The sequence below is a fragment of the Chiloscyllium plagiosum genome, chromosome 4 (genome assembly GCF_004010195.1).
Source record: "Chiloscyllium plagiosum isolate BGI_BamShark_2017 chromosome 4, ASM401019v2, whole genome shotgun sequence".
Classification (NCBI taxonomy): Eukaryota; Metazoa; Chordata; class Chondrichthyes; order Orectolobiformes; family Hemiscylliidae; genus Chiloscyllium; species Chiloscyllium plagiosum.
In genome coordinates, this window is record NC_057713.1 from 45,959,798 (window position 1) to 45,978,806 (window position 19,009).

At 38.0% G+C, this 19,009-nt stretch overlaps 1 protein-coding gene across 1 annotated transcript in view; it reads right to left on the reverse strand.

Annotated features, from left to right (window-relative positions):
- Positions 1 to 5,186: 5,186 nt before the first annotated feature.
- The window catches only part of cnbd1 (cyclic nucleotide binding domain containing 1), a 95,452-nt gene continuing 81,629 nt past the window's right edge, over positions 5,187 to 19,009 (reverse strand). Inside the window, exon 13 of the mRNA XM_043688133.1 lies at positions 5,187 to 5,701. Within this exon, the coding sequence (XP_043544068.1) occupies positions 5,633 to 5,701 (69 nt within the window). The 3' untranslated portion in view covers positions 5,187 to 5,632. The remainder of the gene's footprint in view (positions 5,702 to 19,009) is intronic.

Sequence of the window (19,009 nt, forward strand, 5' to 3'; positions counted from 1 at the left end):
TATATTCCTCACCCTTTCCACAGTCTCTGCTCTATTACTTGTTCTGGAAACATACTCCCCTCGCCTCCCACTTTAACCTTGTCCATAATTTCCCAAGCAACTGCTCCCACCCCATCACTTGTTTAGTTTAAAGCCTATCCATAATCCTAGTTATGCAATTCACCAGGACTCTGGTCCCAGCATGGTTCAGGTGGAACCCATCCCATTAGAACAGCTCCCTCCCTCCTTGCCAATGTCCCATGATTTCAAACTCATTTCTCTCACATCAATCTTTGAGCTACCCGTTTACCTCTCCAACCTTGTTGACCCTGTGTCAATTTGCTTTCAGCTCAGGTAGTCATTCAGAGATTATTACCTTTTTGGCTCTGCTTTTTAATTTAGCCCCTAGCTGGTCATATTCCCTTAAAAGAGCCTCTTTCCTCTTTCTACCCATATCGTTGGTACCTATATTAACCATGACAACTGGATCTTTCCCCTCCCACTCCATATTCCTCTGCCACCCAGATAAGATATCCTGAACCCAGGTACCAGACAGGCAACACAGCCTTTGGGACTCTCAATGTTGGCTAGAGAGAACAGTGTCTAATCCCCTGACTATACTATCCCTAATCACAGCTACATGTTTCTTCTCTCCTCTCCTCTTGAATGGCTCCTTGTGCCACAGTGCTACTGGTCATCCTCCCTGCACCCCAACTTCCATCCACACAGGGAGCAAGAATCTCAAATCTATTCAATAAGCTCTAGAACTCCTTCAGCACTACCTCCTTGACCCTTCTACCTAAATATCACATCCTCTTGTCCCTGACCACTGACCAAATTCAAATTAGTTCATCGAATAGGTGTAACTGGCTTCCAGGTAACAGGTCCCCTCCCTGATGTGTCACAGTTTGGAGCTCAGACTCCAGTTCATCTACTCAAGAAACCAACATTTGCTACAGATGTGGTCATTATGAACCACATTGGAGTCCACCAGCTCCCACATCATGCAGTTACGGTGCATCACCTCGCCCAGCATCTCTATTTTAATTGCTTTATTCTTAACTTGATTTTAAAATCTTTCATACTGGTATTTTAGTTTGTAGCCTGTAAACATTCCCCATATTTAGCTCATAACTGCTGTCACCTTTTCCCAACATTGGCCTTCCACAGTGCCATTAGACCTTAGTCCAACTTCCTCATTGAAAGATCATATTCCAAACAATACTGTGCTCTCTCAGTATTTCACTCCAGTTTTATCTCAGATTATGTGCTGAAACCAGATAAATGAGCCTGAACTCTCAACATGTAAATCAGAAATAGGACTACCAATTAAGCAAAGGTAATACTTTTGAGGAACGTTGAGATATCTGAGGAGTTTAAACGCGATGGAGTTTAAAAGGATGAAGGGGGATCTGATTGAAACTTTCAGAATACTGAATGGCCTCGGCAGAGTGGACTTTGGGAAGATGCTTCCATTGGCAGGAAAGACTAGAGCTCAAGGGCACAGCCTTAGAGTAAAGAGGAGACCTTTTAGAATGGAGATAACGAGAAATGTCTTTAGCCACAGAGTGGTCAATCTGTGGAATTCATTGCCACAGAAGACTGTAGAGTTGTTATGACACGGGGTAAACCTTCCTGCTTAATTTCAACCAGCAACAGAGAAAATATTTATCCCGTGCAGTAATCTGTGAAAACTTGAGAGGCCAAGAACTATTTAAAGTAAAAATTAACAACTTTATTTCTGAGAGTAATTAACTAACAACTATTTACAACTTTTTCCTCTAATCTATCTTTTACTTTACCCTCTACAATACCGGTCTGATAAAAATCCTGACAAAACAAAACTTCTTATCTCAAAACCAGGCAGCTTTCGGTTCTTCTGTGTACTCCTGCCTTGTTTTCTTCTTCTTGGGGATTCTACTTCACAGGTTACTGATCGATAAAGGTACCTTTAAGAGAGCAATTTTTTCAGGCAGTCTTTACATGCTGGTAACTTGGCAGTTCTTCTTTCAACTGTTTAGTTTTTCCCGGTCTTATACCCCCAAAGTATTGGATTGTGTCATTGGCTTTTAAGATTGTTAAAATACTCAATTCAAACTTAATTGGAGGTTGGTATTTTCAGGTATAATTTAAACTGATTGGTCAAATTTAAATTTGGTTTTGTCTCCAGGCAACCAGCTAATCGTGTTGTTCGACCAAATGTTACTTTTTTTTTCAGAACACTTGGTTCTGTGATATAGTTCTGTTGTCTTTAACTCTCTTAAAGGTACAGTATATCCACATCTTCATAACAGAGGCCAGGTCATGAGTATATTTAAAACAGAGATAGTTCAGTTCTTGATTGCCAAGGGAATCAAAGATTATGGGGAGAAAGCAAGAAAATGGGGTTGAAAAACCTATCAGCCACAGTTGAATGGCAGAGCAGACGCAATGGGCTAAACGGCCTCATTTCTCCTCCTATGTCTTATGGTCTTAAAGTACATTTATTCAGCTTTTGTGATAAAGGAAGTCAATTGACAAGAATTGAATGTAAATTAGCTTCATCATAAAGCTCAAGCATCCTTTAACAGTTCCAACATTTAATGTTCCGGATTTCCAACATTTTAGCATTGAAAACAATTTAAATGTTCTTTACAAATGTCAATATAACATTAAAAGCAGGAAAGAAATTCTGGTGAAATTATGGTGAAGGAGCAGAAGCTGCTTTGAGGACATCTGACATTTTATGCACCTATCGTACAGACAACTTAGTAAGTCTTTCATCTGGATTCATCTGCTAACTCTGCGTGTTGATGTGGGCTTATTCAATTTTTGGAAAAGGAAATGGAAAATCTAATAACTTTGTAGTGGTATTAGCAGTGACGTCATTAAACCAGATGTCAAAGACACTCTGCAATTCTTTACAGTAATGCAGCATATTAAATTGACAATTGCAATGGGTCAAACAATGACTCTTGAGAATTTGCTAATTCAAATGCCAATTAAAAAGCCGGTACAAAGTTCAGCTGACCACTAACATGAACTTTTATATTCTACACCTGTACTTTCGAACAAAATTCATGCATACCTAATCAGTTAACACCAGAGTGAAAGTTAAACATGGATTGATTGTTTTAAGATGAAACATTTTAAAAATCTGAACTATTGGAAAGTAAAATCTCTTTACGTTGTTGAACTTGATTTATCTATATTCTAAATATCACCTTTTAAAAAGATGTATCTGATTAAAGTTACTTTCTATGTATAATTTTGAAAAATGTTTAGAATTTTGTGAGAGATATTTTTGCACTGTCAAGTTTGAATAATTAGTTGGTATTGTAGCACAACTCACATTCTTACCTCTGGACCAGAAGCTTCAAATTCAAGTAACCCCTCAAGACTTCATGGTCATGGAATATGTGTTTATAATGTGGACAGACAGATCCATTATCAGCCTGTAAATCTTTCCAGTACACCTTTGGTAAATGGTTAGTGTGAAACAATCTCCTGCAGAAAGGGAAAAAGCTAGTATGCTTCCAATTAAACCTGTTGGACTATAACCTGGTGTTGTGTGATTTTTAACTTTGTACACCCCAGTCCAACACCGGCATCTCCAAATCTTGGAAATGAATGCACTGGAGAGCTATTCTGAGTTATACAAAGTAAATCGGACCATGTGTCATTTGCAAACTTTAGCAGATTTCCTTCTGGGTGGTCAGCCATGCTTAATATGGAGTATATCCTTCAAGCTACTGTCTCAAGCAACCTGTACCAGGAAAAATATAGCTATAGAAACATTTTTAAACGTATGTTTTTTCTACAAAGAGAAAAGGAGTGATTCATACTAAACCTGTGATTTTTTTCAAATTCTTTTCAATGTTAATGTTATTTTACCAGAAGTCATGTTTTATGATTTTGGCATTACAGTGACTGTAAGCCATTCTATAAAGAGCCTGTCATTTGTATTTGTACTCACCTATGCTGCTGGAGCTTGCTACAGCCCAGATGAGGATGAGATCTATCTTCAAATCAATTCTTGCTGCTGGGAGCATGCAGGTTCATACAGAGATCCATTCAATGTTAGCTGCTGCTGGGCTGTTTACCAATAAATCTGCACCATTATATTGAAATGAACCCCGTGAATTTTCTATACCTTCAGAACCTTCTGTCCCTGAAGAGACTCAAAAAGGGCAAAGATCTTGCAATTTTCCAGCTTGTTATGTACATCTTGTACACAGGATGCAACTGAACAAAGGGGGTATGTAATGTCGTACAAAACCAGATCAGACAGAATCTTTTGAGATAACATTAGTTTTTTGATATTTTAAGTATAAACGCTTCATTTGAATCCACTTATGATTTCTCAACAGATGTTGCTTGACTTGCTGTGCTTCTCCAACTGTTGTGTTTTTATTTTCAGGTTGCCAACATCTGCATTATTTTGCTTTCTGTTCCTCTGCATCTTTTTTGCTTACTGCTAATTAATTAGGTTGAGTAATTTAAAGAATCTTCATTAATTCTTTATTGCATATGAAAAATCATGAGTTCGGCTGTTTTCGATTTGAACAATTATCAAAGATTAATATACTGGGATAACAATGACAAAAATTAATTTAGAGGTGATAACAGAATCTTGCAATTTAAAGCATAAAGTAGAAAGATCTGTCACATTTATAATCCATTTCCAGGTTAACTACACATACTGATGTAACATGATATCAAGGGAAATGCTTGAAGACTTGTCCACACTGAAGGTCAATTGTGGAGCAGTAGATAATATAATAAATTGTTTTCTCTGGTGGATTCCTGCAGAATCTGTAATGTAATTATTCAAAGACTAGTTCCATTTCTTGGTTTGTTCAATACATCACACAATTCTTTCTTTCTTTTGAAAATACATGTAAATTTGAATGCCTTTTAAGCTTTGTGCTTCAACTTTGTTGAGATTCAAAAACTGTAACACTGAGTCTACAGGAGATATATACCTGACTAAAGGTTTAACATAAAAAAAAGACATGAGTGGTTTAAGATGAAATACTGTTCCTGCAAAACAGCACTCTAAGAGAATCTTAAAACCCTTTTATACCTGCTAAAAATCTCACAGGAGCAATGTTCAAACAGAAAGGATCAACATCAGTCATTCATTCTCACTTGTTTGTCGTAACTATTGCCACTGCTTCAAGATCAACCTTTTGGAAGGCCCAAAGTTCAAAATAAACAGCCGTTGAGTTCATACTCGAAAACTCACGAATATCCTGAAAATTCAATGACAGGGCAAAATAGTTAAGGAGGTTTCCTCTTGCATATTTTTATTAGAGGATCAGTGGGCAGTGGAAACAAAATTTGTGAGGGACATGACAACAGTTACATCAATGAATCCAAGGCAGAAATCTACAAGCAAGCAACTTTCAAAATGAAAGTGCTCCAACGCATTCTGGGACATAGCAATTTCTTCTGGAGAAGGAGGATCTGTGAAAAGACTGCGTTCAATAACAGCGTGATTAATTAACTTCCCAGCTAATGTGTTTTAGTGGAACAGACCTACTAATGTAAAAAAAAACAAGCAGACAGACACTTGAATTGATCCAGATCCAACGGCAGACATCTGCTTGTACTCTTATAAGGTCGATCACAGTTTCTAGCCAAAGCACAAATGGGACTGCCAGGAGTGTTCTTATTGCATTTCAGGTTTCTCTTCCATCGAACCATCAGTTGATTCTGCCATTTTAGTTTTCAGGAAGACCTGTGAAATCCAAAGAAGATGCACAAGGCAATTGAGAATGTCCAGAATGCCTACTCCACACGATAAAGACAGTTTCATAAATCAAGGCACCTCAGGAGACTATCAATTGGCATACATTCAAGGTTTATGAATAAAGTCTCTCTTCTCAGAGAGCTATACAGATGTGGTTTCATCCTACAAATGCATACTCCAGTCTTATAGAAACAGAAATGTAGAAACTAGGACCAGAAGTAAGCTATTCAACCTTTCAAACCTGCTCCTCTATTCAATATGATCATGGTTGATCCTCTTCCTCATGCCCCTTGATTTTTTAGATTTTAAGAGATGCCTCTACCTCCAGAATGGTAGGTTTAGATTGGTTATAATTTAGATTTTTTTTACGTTTTAAAACAAATCTAAACTATAACCCATCTAAACCTACCATTCTGGAGGTAGAGGTACCTTAAGAAGGCTTTGGTGCATAACTGTTGCAGGGCAACAAAGCCATCTCATTTGGATGCAAACTCTTCATGATGGCCCATGCAAACTATTCTCATATTGAAAGGGAGATTTTGGCACTGGCGCTTGGAACACAGAAATTCCACAGTTATATGTTGAGCAAACATTTCCTACGTCAGAAGATTGTTACAAATGATTTACTGGGAGCCACTTATAAGGGCATCACAACAGCTTGATGTTGACTGTTGCAAGACATCATGCCTATCGCATTTGAGCTCCAATATCTCATCATCAAAATAAGATGCTATAATCCAGAGATCCTTTACAAGTTGGGAATCAGGTATTCTGAATTGTCTTCCAAATCAAGCCAACAATAAAAATACATTCATAGACCTGAAAGTAGATGGCATTGAATATGAAATAGAAGATAATTTTAATATTGATCTTATCCTATCTGGTCATTATCAATAAGAACAAATGCAACCACTACATCTAACAACGACTGGATAGAATAGCTGGAACACCTCATCATGAGCATGTGGCCTGAATCCACTCTGTAGATTTCAGAAAAGATCTGACAGCATCTGTGAGAAGAGAAACAAAGTTGATGTTTTGAGTGTTTAAGATTCATACTTCTTCGTAGTCCAGACTAGACTCAAAACATTAACTCTGTTTCTCTCTCTACAGATACTGGCAAACCAGTTCTCCAGCATTCTCTGTGTTTGTTTTTTCAGATTTCCATCATCCACACTTTTTTGCCTTTATTTCAGAAAAGGTTCTTTTTGGTCATATACAGATGAGTTAGGTTAAGTAGCCTTGTATATGTTTCATAGAATCTCTACAGTGTGGAAACAGGCCCTTCAGCCCAAGTCCACACCAACCCTCCGAAGAGTATCCCACCCAAACCCATTCATCTACCCAGTTACTCTACATTTACCCCTGACTAATGTACCTCACCTACACATCCCTGAACACTATGGGCAATTTAGCATGGTCAATTCATCTAACCTGCACATCTCCGATTGTGGGAGGAAACCGGAACATCCGGAGGAAATCCACACAGATAAGCGAAGAATGTGCAAACTCCACACAGACAGTCACCGGGGCTGGAATCAAACACAGGTCCCTGGCGCTGTGAGGCAGCAGTGCTAACCACTGAGCCACCATGCTGCCATATTTCTCATAGGAGAAATTCTATTTTTCAAAGGAACAGAGGAATATTACGATATTGCCTATATCTAAAGTCAGATACCTTTAAAACACCTAAATGATGATTCCCCTGTGACATCATGCCATGTGAAATTCTTGTATAAAGATACCAGCTCCAATTTGTATAATTGCTGTTGTACTTATTAATCCATCAGGGGAGTCAGTTAGTCAATCACCTGTTAATTCATGGATCCCAGACCATATTGATGTCCATAATAGAGTTTGAATGTATATAGTTACCTTGTGAATTAATGTTGTAATATTTGACTTCAGTAGGAAACCTATCTTATTATTCATGCTACAAATATTAACTGTACATGCTACAATACTGTGGGTGACACAGTGGCACAGCAGTTAGCACTGCTGCCTCACAAGCCAGAGACCCGGGTTCAATTCCCGCCTCAGGCAACTGACTGTGTGGAGTTTGCACATTCTCCCCGTGTCTGCGTGGGTTTCCTCCGGGTGCTCCGGTTTCCTCCCACAGTCCAAAGATGTGCAGGTCAGGTGAATTGGCCATGCTAAATTGCCCGTAGTGTTAGGTAAGGGGTAAATGTAGGGGTATGGGTGGGTTGCGCTTCGGCGGGTCGGTGTGGACTTGTTGGGCCGAAGGGCCTGTTTCCACACTGTAAGTAATCTAATCTGATACCAGATAACTTATCAGCCTGCCATAATATCAAACAGAAATGTGCAATTTTGAGCACAAAAGTACAGATGTGAGTTTACAATAGGAAAATTGAGCCCAGTTTTGGACACCATACCTTAGGAAGGGTGTGGAACTCAGATAGTTCCACACTAGGAAAATGAGATTATTTGGAAAAGCTGCACTGGCTCTCCTTTGAACATTAAAAAATTTAAGAGAGGTATGTTACAAGCTTACAAGATTATGAAAGATTGGATAAGATAGACAAAGAAAAGCTGTTTTCATTCACTCATATTGCAGGGACTAACAGAAACTAGCAGAAACAAATTACATTTTTAGGTGAAGTTCCAAGGTGTGGATTCATTATGTGAGGAAAATGTTTATGTAGCAAGTAATATTGACCTGGATACTCCTTGCCTAAAAGTGTGTTATAAAGATAATCAATCATTTCAAAAATAAATTGACTGGACATTTGAGGAAAACAAACTTGCAGGGATGCAGGGGTAAAGTTGGTGAACTGGAATAACTGGATTCTAACATAGAGTGTGGGTAGAAATACAATGCATCAAATGTCATCTTTTAACCCAAAGAAACTGCATAACTCTCTGGCTGGATTTTCTGGGAGTTGAGCCAAACTCTGGAGACAATCAAAACTGGCAGGTGTGATGTAGATGTGGAAGCCCATTCTCATTCTTGGCTGTTTCTGTTTTTTCCTGGCTAGGGGAAGGATACTGGGTTCGAATCCCAGAATTAAGAAATCCAAACTCAGCAAACTATTTGAAATTAGTTCAATGTTCAAACTGACACTTCTCACTGATCCACTGGCCTAAATCTGGAAATTAAGAACCATAATTTTATGCACAAAGTATTGAAGATGAATAAGATTTTTTTAAGTATCCTGAACTTAAGTGATTTAAATCCCCAGCCCTTTAAAATGCAAGCACAAAGGCTGCAACTATCAGTTCAAGTGAAAATACTGATCCGGTCTGCTGGGATGCATTAAGGGCTCAGGAAATTTTACCAACATTAGCAATTTTGGTCATCTTACTCAGAAAAGTCTAAGAATAATTTACAGTTTATTTAAAATTCATAGAATAAATTGCAGGAAAATTAATTTCCATTGGATAATTGTAATTGATGCAATTCTTAGTGCAAAGTTTCTGGTTAAATTACAAACTGTGTTGAACATACCTCAGATATAATTAAATGAAAATGGATATCATGCATGAGTCAAGTAATCACAGAATTCAATAAACCAAGGGTTTCAAAAGGAAGCAACTTGTCGCTTATAAAACTCAAATAAAATGGACCAAGTAAGTAATTAAATCAAAGTAAGTCTTCCTTTACTATCCCACTAAAGCTTGGTTTTGTATCCATTTTGGTCAGCTGGTGCTTGAAGATATATATTTTTTAATTTAAACAGTGTTATTTTCTTCTTTAGCCTTTAAACCAGAAACAGATGAATCTGGACTGAATTATGTTCTGTAAGACACACATGGTACAAAGTCAAATTCTTCTATGTTTATTTTACATTAGAGTTAATTTGAGGGGCTGGATATCACAAGGGCATGCATTCCATAATTCCCATTCACTACATAGCATGGAAAAGATTTTGTTATTTTATCCTTTCATTGTTTTTGGAAACCTGGCTGTTCGTAATTTAGTGTTTCCTGTCTCCATCCATAATGTGGGTCTGAGACAACCAGTACAGCAGTAAAGAGTTTTACTAAATTAGTTTTTAAAATATAAAATCAGGATTTTTCTGTAGGTTTTTGAATTCTCATGTCAGTGTCCTGAGCCCACCACTTGTCAGGAGAGACCCTCATTGATTTTCTTTGGGGATGTCTTCATAATTGCGTGCCTAGTAAGGATGATTGGCTTAACTTGGTCAGTCGATCATTGTGGTCACCTTAAGTCAGTATTTTTTCTGTTTAAAAACTGTCTTAGTCTATGAAAGATTTCAGGCATTAAAATCTGATGATGGCGTCCATTTTTAGCACCATTATGACACACCCTTAATACAGCATCAACTGCTCTTACTACTTTTAATAAACTGAGCAATGCAAATTGCCTGCAACCAAAATATGCCTTCTTTTTATGAATTGTGGGTTATCTTTAAATGGCAATAGTTGATATCTTCAGCCCCTGGCCCTTACTACTTGAATTCCCAATGAACAGTGTAGCACACACAGTATAGCACGCTCCAATGAATCATGAGTATCAATTGTGTCCAAGTCTAACTGACATCGTCCAGTACATGAACTGATTGCTTCTCATATTTCACTACTTTTATACAGTTAAATATCTTTCTCTCTAAATCCCTCCCATTAATGTATTTTATCCTTAATCTCTAATAACCATTGTTTCAGTGTACCTGCAGTATTCTAGTAAGTGAGTAATGAAGTTCAATTGTGGAAAATTGAGTCAAGCTCCTGCTCATCAAATGTTAAAAAGATCAGATAATGGAGGTATGGTAATTCTAAGCTCAGATATCATTTTATGTGTTGTTCATGAATGTTGCAGATCTATTACAAAAATACACATTTCATGAGTTCACTTATGACTTGTTACTGCAGAAATGTGATATTGAAAGAATTATCTGTGCAATAAAAGTATGAGTAAAATGCAGTCTTCTTAATTAAGGACTTGCTGTTCAGCCAGTTGAACAACAGTTATGAGAAATACTGAAAAGAAATGACCCCTTTGATCTGGCTATTTTTTTTGTGACCCTTTACCTGCCAGGATTCTAAGCACTGAGAATCCCATGTTGGAAATCTTGACAAAATAGAGCTCATAGCCTCCTTGGGAGATTTCAGTGATTGACTCACTACCTGAGAGCAAATTGGTCATCAGGAATATAACCAGTCCTGTTACAATAGAAGTGGACTGGTTGGGGTGGTTGCTCTCTGGCCTTAGTTAGACAGTAGAGTCTTTTAATTCCATATTATTAGTGACATGCACCCCACCCTGCAGCCCCTGCCAATCCCAATGCCTGTCCAAAAACAGGTCACTCTCCAATTTTTGGACCAGGCAGCTGGAGTTGCAGGTGTGCAGAAAATTCAGTTAGACTTAGTGTAGAGCCTTCCTTGCCTGAACAACGGAATAATTTGTTAACAGTTCGCTGCTGAGGCCAAGACATAGTCACATATTTATGAAAATGCAGTTGAACTTAGTCCCAAATACCCACATTTTATCTGTAATTCTATATTAATTCTTATTCCTCAATTACATGTCACTGTTAAAATTATTTATAGAATTGACTTCCACTACCTTTTCAGATAAAGCATTTCAGATTCCAAAGGCTTCTTGAGTCAAGAAAATTATCTCAATCGCTTCTGTAGATCTAATATGTGGTACAGCGTGTACAGGCACCATTTTTCCTATTGCGACAGCACCTTGTCTATTAAACATGACAGGTACTGGAAAAGTGCTATCTAAAAATATAGTACTTCAAATTAGATACTCGAAACCAGAGAAATAGCAGAGAATGAAGAACTTGCAGAACTTGCTACCTGTCTTATCCACTGATTTTGCAATGGTTCTACAATAAACTGACCTAACCATTTAATTTTTCCAGGGAACATCTTTCCATTATTACTACGTCTGCTGTGGTGGGTAATTGTGAGTTAGTATTTGACAACTAAAAATTTTTAAAATGACTTCAGTGTACAAACTGTTTGATTTTTGTTGATCTAACTGTAAGAATGTATTTATGCTCCTTTTCATCCGCTCATATTGATTGATGAATTCAACTTCCATTTCCTTTGGTGTGTACTATTCATGTATTATTCTGAAGAACAAAAAAAAATCCAATGTTTACAAATGACCTTTACTGACATTAGAGGGGGAAACAGTGCATCAAGGTTAGAACTTTGCTTGTCGATTGTGTGGAAGAAATTCAAGGCAGACAGCTATTCCTATGAATATTATCACTGACTCAATTTTAATGTGTGGGAATCAATTAATTAAAAGTAGTAGTATATTTATGGAAACAAAAATAAATGCTGGAAAGCTCAGCAGGTCTAGCAGATTTGTGGGGAGAAATCAGAGATAATATTTTGGGTCGAGTACACTCAAAAATGGACTTTTGATAACAAATGTCTTATGTTTGGCTTGAAATATATGTTCCTTCTATTCAATATAGAAAATGTTGAAAGACATAGTCAAGATCTGTTTAATGCAAGAAAAAATAACATTGTAAAACTGATGTAGCTTTTCATGTGAATATATTACCCTGTGCCCATGACCTCTGGCCACTTGACACAGCCAGGGTGTGATCTGAAATATTGTACTTTCCTTACATTGGATACCAAAATCATTGACATCTTCTGCACTGAACACTGAAAATGTGTTGTGAAGTTTTGAACAAGGGTCACTGGACTCAAACTTTAATTCTGTTTATTTTCCACAGATGCTGCCAGACCTGCTGACTTTCACCAACAATTGTATATTTTTAGAGCTCTAGCATCCACAGTTCTTTGTTTTATTTCACTGTAAATATGCTCTTTGGCATCCATCTCACCACTCTTGATTTGAAGACCAACACCACCACCACCACCATGTTCTCTTCATACTGTTGTTCGCAGCTGCCAGCCGTATGTTGTCTCTCTCCCTTGGGCCAAACTGTTGCTGACATTTTCAGGTCTTGTCTGCAACCACTGCCAATTTCCCATCTACTTTTCTGCCAGCCTCATGTCTGACCAGCAGCAAAATCCAAAACTTTTGGAGTACTCCCGTGAGATTGAGAGAGGCATAATTCTATCCAGAAAGTATATCTCACGCAATTAATTCACCCGAGTTGGCATTTCTGCCTTGCACTTATTCTGCCTGTAAAAAATGTTTGTACATCTCCTAGTTTCCCTGTCGGCCTGTAAAGGTAATGAGTTTTCTTTTTATGATTATTATTTCATGGATTTGAGCGGTTTTTATTGTTGTTAAGTAAATGAAAAGAGGTAACAAAAGCTATGTTCAAAACGGATTGTTACATTTGAACTGGAACTTGAATAATGAACTGACAAAATGGCAAATAGGTAACTAAAGTGTCAATTGAATTGGGAAGAAAATTATGAGAAAACATAGGTAGTTCAGCTGAGTAGAGAGGCAATTAACTGGGAATTTATGACCCTGTTCTAATTTTCCAGACAGTGTACAGGTGCTAAAGTGTGTCAGAGCTCTGGCAAGTAGATAATGATGCAGCAGTTCAGGTGAGTGCTGGGTCCCCAGAGTGCTATTTGCCTGATGGTACTTGTGTGCCTTGAAAGGAGACTGAGAGGGGGTGAGTACGTGGAGGAAATAGAAAGAAAGTGATTTCATACCAGCTGCCATAGATAATATTCATGAAATGCTCCTTCTGAGAGAGAGGAAGCTGCACCCACAGGGTTACTTGTAGGTTCAAGTGTCCAGACCAGTCCAATTGGGCATTTAATTATAATCCAGTAAGGATTTCTCAGATTGTGCTGGTCTGCTGTGCAATGCAGAACATGGCATTACTGAGAGAGTAGACTCTGGCCAATAAGGATATTGTGGAGCAAAAGCACTCAAAGAGGGAAAAGAAGCTGATGAATCTCATAACCAACCTCAGTATCATGAAGAATATGACAGACTATGTAGAGGGGCTAACAAGTCGCTAGAATTGCTTATACATACATGTCTCAGATGAACTTACCAACCTCATTCTAACACTGAAACTGATAGCACCTTTGAGGCTCCATATTAATACAGGCACATGAAGCATTCCAGAAGTTGCTACCAATGATTAGATATTCCTTCACAGAATGCACTCTAAAGGGCTCCCCTAGAATGTAATTAACATAAAACGCCTGAAAATTGCCAAGAATTTCTATTCTTATGCATAATATTACCGTAAAAAATCCATGGGAACGTAACTTACACCTTCCTGAATAAGGTACGACATGGATTTTAATAGAGCTTCATGATTACTGATAAACACCATCTATGATATTGAAAAGCCAATTTTATATTTATGTAATGTCAAATTACTCCATTACAATAAAAATAATTCACATGTTACAATAACGTTTCAAAGTTTGCAAATATTAGGGCGGCATGATAGCTCAGTGGTTAGCACTGCTGCCTCACAACACCAGGGGTCCCAGGTTCGATTCCAACCTCGGGCGACTGTCTACATGGAGTTTGTATGCTCTCCTCATGTCTGCGTGGATTTCCTCCGGGTGCTCTGGTTTCCTCCCACAGTCCAAAGATGTGCAAATCAGGTGAATTGGCTATGCTAACTTGCCCATAGTATTAGGTGCATTAGTCAGAGGCAAATGGGTCTGGGTGGGTTACTCCTCGGAGGGTCAGTGTGGACTTGTGGGGCCGAAGGGCCTGTTTCTACACTGTAGGGAATCTAATCTAATATTTTAGTTTCTAAATTATAGTTTATTTTAATAATTCTATCTAAAATATAAATTAAATGTGAAAGATAATGCTGTTTCTTCCCAGTATCGGTCTATGAGGATACTTCAAAGTGAGTGGGTGTTTACCCTGCTCACTATCATCACTGCTGCTGCCTGCTTAGAGATTCCCTTGACTTTGAATCACATTTAAACTGCCATTGGGGAAGAAGGCCATGTCACAGAGATCACTGGACCTTGTGGGCACCTTTCTCTAGGTGACTGCTTTGCTTCACTTGACTATAAAATCCAGCTCATTATGTATGTTATTAGTAATTTGTTGTATGCTTGCAGTTGTTATAGAACTGTGCTGTGAGATTAATTTGTTGGAACTGAAGTTTTCAAAGTCAACACTCTAAAGACAATGATGTGAACCTAACTCTGCATGAAGACCACACAGATTGACTCTTTTGAATATTGAATGTTATTTTTGGAATTTGCATATTTGTTAACTGGCGAAATGAAACAGTCTAGTTTTGCCATTTCCTTGAACATGTGCTTTTCACTCAAGGTTTATTTAACCCTAGGGAAGAAAGGGTTAATTGAAAATCCTTCATAGTTGAACAACAATTATTACTTTATGCTCAGGGTATCAAAACAAAAGTGGAACAGGGAAGATAATTGTGAAGAATCCCATGCATTATGTTCATGAATTAGCCATCTTCTTAGCAGTTCATACCAAGGGAAGTGCATGCAATAATATGCAATTTTCAAGATCTCTGCTTTTGGCTGTAAAGAAAGAAGAAAGCCTATTATGCTGAAGTGAATCAGAACTAGGAGCATAACTACAGATACTTAGTGGTCGGAAGATAATTGAGATCCACCCAGTTGTTCCAACCATAATATTCTGGAGTCATTCTCAAACTGACTGAGAGACATTTCCTTTTGAGTGTTCCTTTTTATTCCAGTCATGTTTCCATTTTCCAGTGTCAGGGCGTATTCCTTTGTAAAATATTGTTTCCTTTATTACTTTTTGCTGTTAGAAAGAATGATAGAAAAACTAATTAACACTTTTCATTATCAAGGATTAGAATTTCTGGTTCATCCAACATTGTGGCTTCAAAATGGGCACAGAGACAATTCTTACATGTACACAGAAACAATCAAAATTTGATCTTGAAACTACTTTAAAATTAATCCAGTCCCATATGGTCACCTGCTCCATGTCCCCAAAAAACTCGCTAATAAATTGGGCATTAAATATTGGACTGCTGTAATGTAGCAGATACCATCAGGAGAAGGAGTTGAATCTGGCTCTCATGGAGATAGGATAGTTGATTATATTGTCTATACAGAGAGGAGAATCAAATACTCCCCTTGGCGTCATAAGAAGGAGTTTTCATAATGTTTATGATGATTGGAGGGACAGAATTTGCTGAAGAATCCTGAAAAGGGTGGATTCTAACTAAGAGGCATACTGAGCAGAAACCTGCTTTATGTATGTGCAAAGAACTGTCTCCTCTTCCAATTTGCAATTTATTATTTTTTTCAAAAAAGAGGTGCAAGTTCAGTTGACATTGATTGTGTTCTTAATATAAGTGACTGTTCAGTGTAATTCTGTGTGTAATTGTGCCATTCTCTTTCTAAATTATCAAGTGTGACAATGCTGCTCCTTGAACAAGGTTATTTTGTCTTGGTTTGTTTTTCAGAGGGGTCATAAAGTCAGAGGTTCCCATGTGTCTGGGTTTATCTACTTGAGATTGCTTTTAAGTCATTCTTTTAAAAAATTCTTTTCAAACACTTGTACAATGAAGGGGGTGTGGACAGTTGTCCCCGTTCAGGGTTTGGTTTGTTTGGTTTTAGCAAGCAGTCTGTTTATGATATTGCTGGTCAAAGAAATAGCTACATGCTGATCCTCTCTATCTCTCTGGCATCTGTCCTGTAAGAACCTGTGCTTGATTTTACCTTTTTTTGCCAAGAGGGTATTTTTGGGGATGTTGCAAGTATTTGAAACAGTATCATTAATTTGCAATAGAGTCGATTGGGTTTTCAAGTAGTTACGTTATTCTCAATTTGGTTTTCTTCTGTTTGCGTATAAATAGATTGTTTTGCTTAACACTGAGTACACTTGGGCCAGCTGCATTACTCCTGGAACATGCATTCTACACCTGCTTTGAATGACTAGAAAAGTTAAGGTCTGGGCTACCTTCTTGAAATGTTTTGAGGGAGTCTGGCCTAGTCCAGAACAGATTGCAGTCTCTTTGTGGGATTTATTGTATAGTTCCAATTTAAGATTAGGGTTGTCAGACTCATAGGGTGCGAGTGGTAGATGTTAGTGTTGTTTGTTCTGAGTATTGAACTCGGTTGGTTTAAATAGTGCTTGGTGTAGTAATGGCTCTTTGACTAAGTTTTCTGGGGGTGGAAGAAGTGACTTTGGGAGCTTTACAAAAGGTAAACAAATTGGCAGTCAGGCTGGCATTGGAGCTGCCTCCTTCCGTGAGGAAAGGACACATAACTTCAGCAATAGCTCAGCATTTAAATTTGCTGGAAATGCTATCAAAATCTTTACAGATGGCTAAAATTCAATTGAAAATGAATCAGCTTGAGTTAGAGACAAAAGAAAAGAAAAGGGCAGAAGAAATGCAACTGTTTGAATTATGATTAAAAGCAGAGGGAAGAGAAAAAGATTGAAACACTTTAGCAGAACAAAAAGAAAAAGAGAGAAGAAAGAGAAAAGGAAAAAGAGGGAATTTGAACTTCAGAAATTGGCACTTAAACAGGAAAATCAGCTTAAAAGGATGGAGATGAAGGCTGAAGGTAATCTTAGTGAGGAAGATAGTGAGGATGTGCAAATCCATGGTAGCCAAAGGCCTGGTGGGGATCTGTTTGAATATATTCAAGCATTGCCCAAGATAATGAGAAGGATGTAGAAGCCTTTTTCATCTCATTTGAGAAAGTGGCTAAACAAATGAAGTGGCTCGTGACTATGTGGGTTTTGATCCAAACAAAACTTGTAGGTAGACCTAGTGAGGTATTTGCATCATTATCAGAGGAAGTATCTGGGGCATATGAGGAGGTGAATAAAGCCATCTTAAGTGCATATGAGCTTGTGTGTGAAGCCTACAGACAATGTTTCAGGAATCTAAGGAGGAACCTGGTCAAACCTACACTGAGTTTGAAAGGATCAAACAAAGTAATTTTGATAGGTGGAATGGGGCATTAAAAATAGAGCAAACCTACGACACCCTTAGAGAGATGATTATTTTGGAGGATTCATTTCCTGAGGTAGTGAGAACTCATGTGGAAGAGCTGAGAGTTAAACCAGCAAGATTAGCAGCTGAAATGGTTGATGATTTTGAGTTAGTTCATAAATGAAAGTTTGGCTTTCAACATCAATTTCAATCAGTGAGGGATAGAAATTGGGGAAAAGAGAAATCCTCACATGGTAAGGGAAAGGTAGCTCTCAGTGAAGATCATAAGGATAACTTACCAAAGGTTAAAAAGAAACTGTTGTAGAGGAAAGAGGTGTTTTCACTGCAATAAAGTAGGCCACACGAATTTGCAGTGTTGGTGGGTGAGGAAAAGCCCTGGGAAGCCAAACATTGGAAAACAAGATAAGCCAGTGAATTTTGTTGGAGTGGTAACGGAAAGTACAGTGGAGGCTAGAAAGCTGCACCAGAATGTACAAGCTGGTCAGAGATTGGTTAAGGAGGAAGTGCCAGATCTTCTTAAACGATATACTTGCGAATGTAAAGTTTACTCACATAGGCCAGGAGCAACAGGTAAGGAGGTTACAATATTAGGAAATACAGGATCCTCTCAACCTTTGATGTTGAAAGCTGAGGAGATATCTACCTCTGAAGGACTATTGCCAGAAAAAGTGCTAATAACAAGAATTCATGGTGAGGCAAGAAGTGCTCAATTAGGTAGTGTGAGGTTAGAGTGTCCAGTGAAGAGTGGAGAAGTAGTGGTAGGAGTACTGGACAAACTCTCAGTTCCAGGAACACAATTTGTCCTTGCTAACAATATAGCTGGTTCATAGGTAGGAGTGTTGCCTACTGTGACTGAAAAGCCAGTGAAAACTCAGGCAACTGAACTATTAAAAGACACATATCCTGGGATTTTTCTAGACTGTGTGGTAACGAGGTCACAAAGTCACCAGTTGAAACAGGAGAGATCAAAAAGTACAGTTAAGAAATTGAAGAGAAATTAATACAGACCTTGTTTAATCAAATGGTTGAGACAAAACAGGAGCAAATGGATGACAAAGCAGGCATTTTTAGTTCAGAGAAATTAACTAAGTTACAGCAGAAAGATGAGAAACTAAATTAATTATAGCAAAAAGCATACAAGGAAAGAGAATCTAGATATATCCCAGTCTGCTACCAACTTAAAAATGATGTCTTAATGAGGGAATGGAGACCATCATATAGTCAAGCAGATGAGGAATGGGCAGAAGTTCATCAAGTCGTATTGACAGTGGGTTATAGAAAGGAATTGTTGTAGGTGGTGCATGAACTACCAGTAAGAGGTAATTTAGGGGTAAGAAAAACTCAAGCTAAATTACAAAAATATTTTTACTGGCCTGGACTGCATAAGGCTGGAGTTGAGTTTTGTCAGACATGTCATATGTGTCAAGTAATTGGAAAACCACAGGCAGCAATGAAA